At 41.5% G+C, this 12,864-nt stretch overlaps 1 protein-coding gene across 1 annotated transcript in view; it reads right to left on the bottom strand.

Moving 5' to 3' along the window:
* LOC141095774 (asparagine synthetase [glutamine-hydrolyzing]-like) overlaps positions 1-12,864 on the bottom strand; it is a 90,890-nt gene that overhangs the window by 54,046 nt on the left and 23,980 nt on the right. Inside the window, exons 2-5 of the mRNA XM_073582078.1 lie at positions 4,164-4,428; positions 3,680-3,917; positions 3,277-3,462; positions 1,350-1,451 (exon numbers count right to left, since the gene is read on the bottom strand). Coding sequence (XP_073438179.1) covers positions 1,350-1,451; positions 3,277-3,462; positions 3,680-3,917; positions 4,164-4,412 — 775 coding nt within the window. The 5' untranslated portion in view covers positions 4,413-4,428. The remainder of the gene's footprint in view (positions 1-1,349; positions 1,452-3,276; positions 3,463-3,679; positions 3,918-4,163; positions 4,429-12,864) is intronic.

Genomic DNA, 12,864 nt, shown 5'->3' with positions numbered 1-12,864 from the left:
AAGTGCCTCCTTATTGTGAATATTGAAACAGCCACACCGCTAGTTTTCAGAAAGTCCTGTATTTTAGCTGATGTTATTTGTGGGTTTTTCTTTGCATCCCGAACAATTTTCCTGGCAGTTCTACCTGACCGTGGTTTTGTTTTTACAGGGTCCCTGATTGTCCATTTGTTAATCACAGCTTGAATGCTGCTGACTGGCATTATCAATTCCTTGGATATCTTTTTGTATCCCTTTCCTGTTTTATACAGCTCAACTACCTTTTCCCGCAGATCCATTGACAATTCTTTTGCTTTCCCCATGACTCACAATCCAGAATGTCAGTGACTGGATGAAAGATGCAAGAGTCTGTCTGGATCCCAGAAACTCACTCAGCTTTCATGCACACACGCTGATTACAAGCAAACAGGTCACAGGTGAGGATGTTACCTCTAGTAGCCAGTCAAACCCATTTGTGTCAACATGTGTGCATGTCATCAGGCTAAAATTACCAGGGTGTGTGAACTTTTGATCAGGGTCATTTGGATGTTTTGGGTTGTCATTATGATTTAAAAAGTGAAAACACAGCTTCACCCAATCACTAACCATGAGTAGAGAAAAAGTGTTGGTGTTATCATTCATATTCTCGGAAAAAAGGCCAAGAAAGCAAAAATTCTGCCGGGGTATGTAAACTTTTGAGCACAACTATACAGTAGATATCAGTCATTGCACAGTAGGAGGAGGTGAGCTGTGACATCACCAATTGTGAATGGTGGATCTTGTGTTATCTACTGTATATATAGGTGTTATCAGTCATTGTACAGGAGGAGAAGGAGGTGAGCTGTGACATCACCAATTGTGAATGGTGGATCCTGTGTTATCTACTGTATATATAGGTGTTATCAGTCATTGTACAGGAGGAGAAGGAGGTGAGCTGTGACATCACCTATTGTGAATGGTGGATCATGTGTTATCTACTGTATATAGAGGTTTTATCAGTCATTGTACAGAAGGAAGGTGGATAGTGATATGGAAAATTAAAAAGAAAAAAAATGTTTTAACAAAAAAATATCAATAAGTCATTTTCTGATGACGCATTCCCTTTAAATTGCTCAGATAAACGTCAGCTGTAGAAGGGGGCACATAGTATTTCACACCCGTTTATATTACTATCCTAGGACAGAATTGTGCCCGTCCTTTCCTCGCTATGATGTGTCTCGAATCAGGAGACATATAATGATATAATGAACGGTATCCTGCCTGATCCAGAACCGCTGACTACATGAGATAAATGTGTATGAGGACCTGAGATCTCCTCACCGCATACCAGAAGAAGGGAGCGGCCGAAAACATATTGCCCTAGACCCCCATACCTGACAGCAGGCAGCCGATCCTCCTGTGCGCCATTAACCGCTTTCTGACCGCGTTCTCAAACAGGAGGCAGATGTTTCTTTTAACCGTTTCACGATCCATGCCTGAGAGAAAAAAAGGGAAAAAATGAAATCAGAATCAGTTTGTTTTTCAGGGGTCTTTACGCAAAATTAACCTTAAAAGGGTTGTCCAAATGTATTAAAATATGGCTACTTTCTTCCAAAAACAGTGTCGAATTCATCCACAGGTGCAGGTCAGCCCAATTCACTTCAATGAAGCCGAGCTGCAATACTAGGTATAACCTGTGGTCAGGAGTGGCGATAAGGGGTGGAGATAAGGTGGACAACCTCCCACCTTCTCTATGGTTGTCCTAAAAAACCCAGCCCTAAAAATAGCTGATTACCCCCTCTCAACACATAGAGTGCTGGAGCAAACGTCTGGGTTTCAAATCACTGAAGCCAATAGCCTCGGTGAAATGTGTCCCCCCTTCATCACTTTGCCAGGGACTCTGTCACCGTAGTATAAGATAAGATAATCCTTTAATCGTCCCACCATGGGGAAATTCAGAGCATTACAGCAGCAAGGCAGGAACAAGTACAGATACAGATGCATAAAGGCATTACATTGACAGTAGGTAGGTACATATCCGAAAAAAAAAAAAAAATGTAACCGGACTGTCACAACTTTGGATCTATCAGTTCTCTGTTTGGGTCTTTTCTCCGTTTTGGACAGTGCTGGTTATACAGCCTAACTGCAGCAGGAAGGAAGGACTTTAGATAGCGCTCCCTCTCACATTTAGGATGAAGTAGCCGGTCACTGACAGTACTGCACATCTTTGTCACGGTCTCATGCATGAGATGGGAATCATTCTGCACCATGTAGCTCACCTTGGCCAGTATCCTCCTGTCGCCTACTTCCTGAACTGGGTCAAGGGGGCATCCCAGGACAGAGCTGGCCCTTCTAATCAGTTTGTCCAGCCTATTCCTGTCCCTGGTTGATATGCCATTACCCCAGCACGCCACACCAAAGATGACTGATGCCACAACAGAGTTGAAGAAGGATGCAAGGAGTGCCCCTCTAACTCCAAAGGCTCTCAGCCTTCTGAGCAGATAAAGCCTGCTTTGGCCCTTCCTGTACACTGCATCCAAGTGATGGGCCCAGTCAAGCTTATTATTGAGGATCACACCAAGGTACTTATAGGTGTCGACTATCTCAATGTCATTTCCCTGAATGTTCACCACTACTGGTGGATTTTTGCCCTTGCGAAAGTCCACCACCAATTCCTTGGTCTTCCCGGAATTAATCCTAAGGTGGCTCCTCTGACACCACTCCACAAAAGCTTGGTTAGTATCTCTGTACTCTCTTTCATCTCCTCCTGTGATGAGGCCTACTATTGCAGAGTCATCAGAATACTTCTGCAAGTAGCAGCCAGATGAGTTGCACCTAAAATCCGCAGTGTACAGTGTGAAGAGAAAAGGGGCAAGAACTGTACCTTGAGGTGCCCCTGTATTGCAGATCACCGTGTCTGACACACTGTCCCGAACCTTTACAAACTGAGGTCGGTTCGTGAGGTAGTTAAGGATCCAGGTGGAGAGTTGGAGGTCCACACCAACAAGGCCCAGCTTGTCTCTCAGTAGACCTGGCTGTATGGTGTTAAAAGCACTAGAGAAATCGAAGAACATTATTCTCACAGTGTTCCCAGGTTTCTCCAGGTGAGAGAGAGCCCTATCTAGAAGGTGGATAATGGCATCATCCACACCAATGCCCGGCCTGTAGGCAAACTGGAGAGGGTCCATATCCGAGCTCACTAGAGGACGGAGACGTGTGAGAACCAATCTCTCTAGTACCTTCATCAGGTGTGATGTCAATGCTACAGGTCTATAGTCATTAAGGTCTTTCGGATAAGGTATGATCCTGCCCTCACGTTACCTGCTTGCAGTTTTCCTAGAGAGTCGTACTCCGCGTGCTGAGGTTCATCCTTGAAACTGTGGAACTTTATCAATTCCACTGACGCCACTTTTCCGCTTAGTTTGAGATCGAAAACTTCACAGTGACCGGGCGGGAACGGATCAATCTTCGAACTTGAGGTCCTTGAGTGTTTTAGGTCAATAAGGCCTGTAGAAAACGATAATTATACACAATTATGGGTGAATTAAAGGAGCACTCTAGGCAAAATTGATACATTGTATCATGCCTGGTGCCTATAGATTTCAGAGAAAACTGTAATGCATCGTTTCTCCTGCAGGGGTGCTGCAGGGAAATTGAACACTTTCAAATTTAAACAAAAAAAGTGGACAATTCCTTTAAGCTTCATGGGTCACTCATACAATACCTTTAGCTTCTGAGCAAACTGCCAAAAAGCCATCGTCAGTGAGCAGCTTAAACAGCGGCCGGACTCCATAAGAGTCTCTTCCCAGAAAGACTTTCTTATTGGCGGTGTCCAAAAGGATGAAAGCGAAAACACCGTCCAGTAACGCCGCCATCTGTTCAATGCCATATTTACTGTAGAGATGGAGAATCACCTCACCGTCCACCATCGTCTGGTACTCGAAACCCAGATGCTTCTCTAGCTGGGGAAAACCAAGCGATAGATTAGATAGATAGATTAAAGAGATTTTGCACCGTTTCTCCTCCATGCTTTACACTGCAGTTACTTGCTAACTTTTTGTGCTATGTATATGAAGTCAGTCAGAGTAATGATGACAACTAGAATGCCACCATTATGTGTCTCCGATGCCTTAGACTACTGAGTGGCAGTCGTCCCAGTTCGGCAGCATCAGGGCAGCGGATGTTTGTCTCTTTAGCTTTGCTCTCACCTGCTTGTAATTGTAAATCTCCCCGTTGTAACACAGCCATAGGTACGGGAACTTCTTCACCCGCAGAGGCTGCATGCCATATAATTGGTCCACAATCGCCAGGCGGTGGAAACATAAGAAGCAGTTGGTGAATCCGTTCACATTCTCGAACCGAAACGCATCAGGACCTCGATGTGCGATTTTCATGGCACTGAGACACTGCACCGAAAGGCATTCATCACTGCCAAACAGTGCCCATATACCACACATCCTGGAGGCTCAGTATCTGCAGATCAAAGGGAAACACACAGACCATTAATTTATAGATTATCATTTACCTCCACCTTAAAAGGGTTGTCCTGGACTATAATATTTATGACCTACCCCTTAAATGGAATGTCCAAACTCTGCAAGTTATCGGCCGATTTGGGACAACATCTTTATAGGGAATCTGTCACCTATTTTTTGGCATATAAGATGCGGCCACCGCCATCATGGGCTTATCTACAGCATTACAGAATGCTGTAGATAAGGCCCCAATGTAACCTGAAAGAGAAGAAAAACTATACTCACCCAGGGGCGGTCCAGGTCCGGTTTGGGTCTGGAGGGTGTCGTGGTCCGGTGCCTCCCATCTTCTAGCGATGACGTCCTCTTCTTTGCTTCCTGTCGTGGCTCCAGAGCAGGTGCATTGCTCTGCCCCTGTTGAGGGCAGAGTAGAGTGCTGCAGTGCGCAAGCACCGGAAGAGGTCCAGCACCTGCGCACTGGGCAGAGCAGTGCACCTGCGCAGGAGCCACGACGGGAAGCAAAAAAGAGGACGTCATTGCTAGAAGATGGGAGGTGCCGGACCGAACCACGACACTCTCCAGACCCGAACCGGACCTGGACCGCCCTTGGGTGCGTATAATATAACTCGTTTTTCTTCTCTTTCAGGTTACATCGGGGGCTTATCTACAGCATTCTGTAATGCTGTAGATAAGCACCTGATGGCGATGGCCGCATCTTATATACCAAAAAATAGGTGACAGATTCCCTTTAATGGGCTTTGGATGCTGGGTGCCAAGGGGGAGCACCAGCGATGTTGGCACTGTTTGGACACTATATGGTAATATACAGTGGCATGTAAATGTTTGGCCCCCCTGGTCAAAATTACTGTTATTGTGAACAGTTGAGCAAGTTAAAGATGAAATGATCTCTAAAAAGGCCTAAAGTTAAAAATGACACATTTCCTTTGTATTTTAGGCAAAAATATGTTTTTTAAATTTTTTACATTAAAAAAGGACAATTGGCCCATGCAAAAGTTTGGGCACCGTGCATAGTTAGTACCTAAAAAACCTACAAGAAGCAATATAAGCATAAACCCTGTTGTAACTAAATAAGTAAAAAGCAAGAGTGCATTTAAATAACACGGGGTTCTTAGTAACACTGTTTTTGATCAAAAACAGCATAAAAGATCAGGTTTATGGTTAGTACCTAGTAGCACCCTCTTTTGAAAGTATCACAGCTTGTTAACGCTTTTTGTAGCCAGACAAGAGTCTTTTCAATTCTTGTTTGAGGGATATTCAACAATTCTTCCTTGGAGAATTCCTCCAGTTCTGTGCGATTCCCGGGTCATCTTTAATTCTCTGCTATTTTGAGGTCTAGCCACAGATTTTCAATGATGTTCAGATCAGGGGACTGTGAGGGCCATTGTAAAACCTTCAACTTGCACATTTTTGAGGTCTATTGTGGAATCTGACGTGTGTTTAGGATCATTATCCATTTGTAGAAGCCATCCTCTTCCTCTTCCTCTTTTCACCTTCAGCTTTTTTACAGTCGGTGTTATGTTTGCATCAAGAATTTATTGAAATTTCCTTGAATCCATTCTTCCCTCTACCTGTGAAATGTTCCACGTGCCATTGGCCTCCGTCCGCCTCATTATAGGGAATATTCTGCCAGAAGTTCCATCTGAATCACGTATTTCAGAGATTTACACAGAAACCCCGGTACAAGAGCTCAACTCAGAGAGCAGGATAAATGTGCGCCAAGCCTTATTGAAATCTTTGAGAGACAGAATGAAAAAATCAACAGCAGGTGAAGAATTGGTTTTATTATTTTTTACGCAGTTCCTAGTGCAGTATAAGTGATTAGGCAACTTTATTTTTCGGGTCGGTGCGATTACAGCGATACCAGATTTATATTGGGTTTTTATGTTTGGCTTCTGTCACACACTAAAAGACGCTATTGAGTGCAAAAAATAGTTTTTGCATCACTACATTTTGAGAGCTATAATTTTTCCATATTTTGGCCCACAGAGTCATATGAGGTCTTATTTTTTGCAGGACAAGTTGACGTCTTCATTGACTCCATTTTCAGGCACATGACATTTTTTGATCATTTTCTATTCTGATTTTTGTGAGGCAAAACAAACAAAAATCAGCAATTCATGAATTTCTTTTGGGTGGGGCGTTTATACCGTTCCGCGGGTGGTAAAATTGCTAAAGCAGTTTTATTCTTCGGGTCAGTACGATTACAGTGATACCTCATTTATATTTTTTTATGCTTTGGCGTTTTTATACAATAAAAACTTTTATAGAAAAAAATAATTATATTTGCATCCCTTTATTCTGAGAGCTATAACTTTTTTATTTTTCCGCTGACAGAGCTGTATGGCGGCTCATTTTTTGCTGGACAAAATTACGTTTTCAGCGGGTCCAATCCATGTTTATTTATAGCCGTCTTTTTTATTGTGTTTTATTCCACTTTTTGTTCGACAGTATGATGATAAAGCATCGTTTTTATCTGTTTTTTATGGTGTTCACTAAAGGGGTTAACTAGTAGGACAGTTTTATAGGTCGGGTCATTGCGGACGCAGTGATATCAAATGTATGTACTTTTATTGTTTTTTGGTTTTGTTTTTCATTCAATATTTATTTTGAGATGCAACATCTTTTGATCTTTTTATTATTATTTTAGATTTCTTAAAAAATATTTTTACAATTATTTAAGAAAAGTTTTACTTTTTTCTAACTTTTTTATATTGTCTCACTATGGGACAATCAGTTTTTTGCAGACTGATCGCTTCTATAGCATGCAGATGAAGCAGCATCTGCATGCCATAGAATCTGTCAGCGCTGCACTGACAGAGAGACATGCTGATCATGCACTGCGCATGATCAGCAAGTTTCCTAGCTGTGGTGACCCGGTTGTCGTCATGATGACTTCCACTCACCATGTCAACAATCGGGACCCTGCGTCATTCTGCAGGGTATCCAATCCAAAGGCAGAGGGGCTGTTAGCCCTCTGCCTGCTCCTGGAATGCTGCGATCGGGGGTTAAAGTGCCAGAGGCGGTCTGTGACCACTCCTTGCATTTAGTGCTGGGTGTCAGCTGTCAGGATAAGCTGACACCCGGCAGTGATAGCCCAAACACAGCCCGAGTGCGCTGGCGATCACTTAGATGTAATGATCCTTCCCTGGTCAAGTTGGCCCAGGTCACATGGACAGATCATTATGTCCATTGTCAGAAAGGGGTTAAAGTTAGTCCATATTTGAACAGTTGTACAGAACTCTCATTGAAAATGTAAAATCACAACCGATGAATAAGACATTTGTGAATAAGTTTGGATTTTTGGATTCTGTTACATGTGCTCTTGCGTCACAAAGAAAGTTTTTATTTGAATGTGTGCAATTGTTCGATATTGCTAGAAAACCTCAGAATAATGAAAGAAAAACTAATAAAACAATTTTTGTAAAAATCAGACAGGGTAACATTTTATCAAAAGCCAACATCAAAATCTCCTAAACTGTGTTATCCCCGTAATCAAATCTATGAAGTACGTAGAAAATGACATATTTGTTATAAGCCTTATCAAATGATCCAAAAATCAATTTCTTCACAAAAAGAGTTAAAAAAATAAAAAGTTCTAACCTTTTCTCTCTAAAAAGACAAAGAAAATGACACACCGGCGACGGCTGGTTTCTGAGAGTTATGTTCCTACTGACATGGAAGGTAAACTGACGAATGTTCAACTATCTGAGCGCTTCAAGGAATGCTTCAATTTTATGGCATGAAATAAGTATTTGATACAATAGAAAAACAGAACTTAATATTTGGTACAGAAACCTTTGTTTGCAATTACAGAGGTCAGATGTTTCCTGTAGTTCTTGACCAAGTTTGCACACACTGCAGCAGGGATTTTGGCCCACTCCTCTAAACTGATCTTCATATCTTTCAGGTTTTGGGGCTGTCACTGGGCAACATTGAGTTTCAGCTCCCTCCAAAGATTTTCTGTTGGGTTCAGGTGTGGAGACTGACTAGACCACTCCAAGACCTTGAAATGCTTCTTACAGAGCCACTCCTTAGTTGCCCTGGCTGTGTGATTTAGGTCATTGTCATGGTGGAAGTCTCAGCTACGATTCATCTACAATGTTCTTACTGAGGGAAGGAGGTTGTTGGCCACAATCTTGCAATACATACCCCTATCAATCCTCCCTTCAATACGATGCAGTCGTCCTGTTCTCTTTGCAGAAAATCACCTCCAAAGTATATTTTTCCCCACCATGCTTCACGGTTGGGACAGTGTTCTTGGGGTTGTATTCATCTTTCTTCTTCCTCCAAACACGGCAAGTGGAGTTCATACCAAAAAGTTCTATTTTGGTCTCATCTGACCACATGACTTCTTCCATGCCTCCTTTGGATCATCCAGATGGTCATTGGCGAACTTCAAATCAGACCTGGACATGTCCTGGTGTGAGCAGGGGGACGTTGCGTTCCCTGTAGGATTTTAATCCATGATGGCGTAGTTTGTTACTAATGGCAATGTTTGAGACTGTGGTCCCAGCTCTCTTCAGGTCATTGAGCATTTAATCTTTTATTTTTTTCCTTAGAATTTTCATTTCAAAGCAAGATTTGATCAAAAATCTCTTATACGGATTTATTTCTTTATTTACACTGCAAGTTGTAATTGCTGCATTATTTTATATATCTAATACTTAAAAGTAATATATGCTAATTGAATGATATTTTCTGTGAGTGACATTAAGATTTTTTGTGTGAAGGTCGTGAAGTACTATTAACAACTCATAGATACCCTCCACTCCCGAGTCTGAAACCGGCAAATTACCGCAGAGCACAGAGCGCGCGCTGGGGGGATTCGTAAGTCTGCAGTCACACAGACTAACTGCAGACTTATCAGTTTTGACTGGACACCCCTTTAATAACTAGGGCACAATAATTTCTGTTAAGAAGCTATGAATACATATAACTTATGTGGAATATGTGGTTTAAGCATAAATTGGTGACAGTCTGAAAATGAATGTATGATCAGCTGCTAAGAGTGAATGTAATATAAGAATAAAGTGGTATGTATTGAGCAATTGTTTGGATGTGAGGCCTCATGCCAGGAAAAAAAGATTGAGATTGTTAGATTTTGTTGTGATTTATTACAAATATAAATTAATTATTAGAATATTAAGATAAATAATGAAACATTATCTACACAAAATATATATCTATATTAATAATGATTATTTCTTGATTTATTTGTGGATAAGTGTAATCACACATCAAAGCTGTATATAAAGAAGATTTACAATTAGTAAAGTTTTCCCCAAAATGATAATTTCATAGTATTCAATGTTATTTTTTAATGGTTAAAAAGACGGGTACACACATCATCAGATAAATATATGGTATAAATTAATAGGAAATTTATACAGACTATTTCTAAAAAAATATATTTTTCATTTTGGTTCTAACATATGAAAGATTTCATAACATAATATCGCACGGTATTAGGGGAAATGTGTTTTTTTCCTCCTGATTACATAATCACATTTGATCAATACATATTCTTCACACATTTTAGTAAAGAAGAAATATTAATACGGTACAATGGTAGAACTATCCGGTCTAATAAAAAGAAGAATTAAAATAGTCAGTCATTCCTTATGTCAAAGAAGAGAATTATATGCACAATTGTATAACTTGATTATTTTGGTAATATGACCTTAGGATAGATATGAAATCATCCAGATAATGGAAGTATTAAGGGTATGTGTTACTGAGAACCTAACTACTCTGCATTTGTCATCAACACATATAAAGGCCTTATTTTTATTTTCATTCTTTTATTCTTACTTTATTGTTATTTTTCATTCTTAGTTTTATTTTTTTTTTCATTCTCTTTCAACATTGTAATTGAGGAAACACATTAATATTTAATAAAGTATTGTCTAGTGCAAAAGTATTGCTTCATTAAATATGGTGATGGTATGGTTCCACTATAAGAAGAAAAATGTTTCAATTCTTTGAATAATAAGATTCATTCATTCATTTATATATACTGCTCAAAAAAATAAATGGGTCGCCCTCCCAGGGCTGTGGGGTACTCGGTACCGGGCCGTTGTCAGCTGGATGTGTCACAGCAGTGGTGACCCGGTCCGTGGCCCTGGGCGCCCAATGTAAAAAGGGGAGATTGGAAATGGTGGAATGTAAATGAATAGTTCGTGACGCCACCTGTGGTGTTCGGCAAGTGAGATGTTAAGCCGACGCTGCGTGCAGATCCTCTGGGACTGGTGGTGTGTTGCAGCCAAGATGGTGAAGCTCCCCACAGGTGGAGCTGTAGCCCCAGGGCAGTGTAGATGAAGGGGTAGAAGAGAGGCACAAGCGGTGTAGAAGCTGGTACCCAGATGTAGCGGTGCTGGGTGTGTTAGCGCAGGAATGAATGGAGGACACCAGAGCTTGTAGTTCCAAAGCTTTACTCACAGTCTGTAGTACACACAGGTGCCTGCCTCCGTGCCGTGTCCTCCGGGCCAGGGACTCAGTCAACCTCCAGGCCAGATGGAATGCTCCCTTCCAACACTCCGCCAACATGTACCTTTCTGAACGTCTTCTTTTATAGCGCCTTTAAGTGTGAAGCACACCTAGTACTGAGTTACACTGGAGTTCCTCCTGACAGATGTTCCCAAGAACTCTACTTGTACGGCAGACAGCTGTAGCCTGCTTCGGGGACTCCTTACTCCTGAGTCCCGGCTCACTATCAATGTTGCTGTTGTGCCCCCAAGTCTTAGATGGGAGTAGTGCATTTACAGCCCACTACTCCACCTGTGTCTGCTGTAGAATCCTTAGTGTCCATACAACCTCGGGGACCGGGCCCCGGCCTTGCGCTTAGAACTTCTAGGCAGGGTTCTTCCTCTAACCCACGTCCTCTGTTCCCTTTTACTCCTACGTTCCGTACTAGTCTTTCCTTCTTATGGAAGATCAGGTTTCGGTTCAATGTCTTTCTCCTTCTTTCCTTTCCCGTGCCAGCAGACCCAGGTCACTGAGATCTGCTGCAGCACCTCCTTCCTCCATCCCTCTCCCAGGGATCTTCTCTCCTCACTCCTCTCTGAGTGACTCTCTGACTGACTGACCTCGAACTCCCTGAAATTCTAAACCTTCCCACTCTTTTATGTATTCTAACTCCACTCTCCTCCCAGCATGTTTAGTGTTTCAAGCAGGGAGCCACCAAAGGTGCTCTGCTACACTCCAAGCAGGGAGCCGCAATGTGGCTTTGCTAAACTACTGTGTTGTGTGGGGTGCGAGTGTTGGAGTGTGGTCAGGAGCCTCCAACCTACCTGGATGGTGGGGTACCACACCTCAGGAGGAGGTGCAGTACCTCTGTGGCAACTGAATCCTCAGGGGCGCCACATAAAGGGAACACTTAAACAACACAATGTACTAGGATGTGTTCCCTTTATTTATTTGAGCAGTATATATAAATGAATGAATGAATCGTATTATTCAAAGAATTGAAACATTTTTCTTCTTACAGTGGAACCATACCATACCATTATTTTTTGAGCAGTATATATTCATCCTGATTCATGGTTATACATGCTTTGGTATTATCGGTCTAATAAATATATCCAATTAATAAAGTTTGAGTAATAGAGATGGAAACACTTGTTACGTCAAAACTCACATTGACACCTATAGGTTGAAAAGGTAATTACACCTATAATCTAAAAAATGTTCCATCAGATGAAATGCATTGTTAATAATGTATTATTATCTATTATTGCTTTATTATTCTAAACATCATTCTTATTAATATTCTGATAATAATTATATGGGTATTACTGATTGCTATGGTAAGCTGTGATATTAGAGTTTAGGAAAATTGCCAGATTTGGCATTAGATTAGGGAATGAAGTATACAATCAAAATAACGGAATTATATTTAATAAAGACTTTTCGTATTTCTAAATTCAAGTGATTCTCGAAAGTTGAAAGAAGAAAAAGCCGATGTCCAGAAGTGCCTGAAGGTAACAAGGCTATGATTGCTGAATAATAAGAGAATGTGTCAATTACAATTCATTGCCACCACTGACAACCACGACTGCAGCGGACGATGATCCTATGATGCTAAATGGACTGTGTTATTATCAACTTTTCACCAACTTCCAGTGGTTGCTTATCACCTGCAAAACTTCCATGAAAGCTGGTAAACAATAAAGATAATTGTCTGGAATCTACGATCCTGAAAGGTGTTTTGTGCATGACTACTAGGGACTGTTTAAGGTGCTACAGAAAGCAGGGAAGCGTCAAGTTAATCCTTGCTCTACTGACCAATGACGTCGCCCCTGTTCCAAAAGTGACATGAGGCCAGTGCAGATGACATGGAGGGATTCCAGGAATATCCAAGGCAATCTAATGTAAGTCGGGGTCTTTAAAGGTGATACTGCACAGATATTAAAGCTAT

The sequence above is a fragment of the Dendrobates tinctorius genome, unplaced genomic scaffold (assembly GCF_039654945.1).
Source record: "Dendrobates tinctorius isolate UK_male_01 unplaced genomic scaffold, ASM3965494v1 ptg000070l, whole genome shotgun sequence".
NCBI classification, from domain to species: domain Eukaryota; kingdom Metazoa; phylum Chordata; class Amphibia; order Anura; family Dendrobatidae; genus Dendrobates; species Dendrobates tinctorius.
The sequence above is the reverse complement of the archived record's forward strand: the minus strand, read 5'-3'. Positions and strand labels throughout refer to the sequence as shown.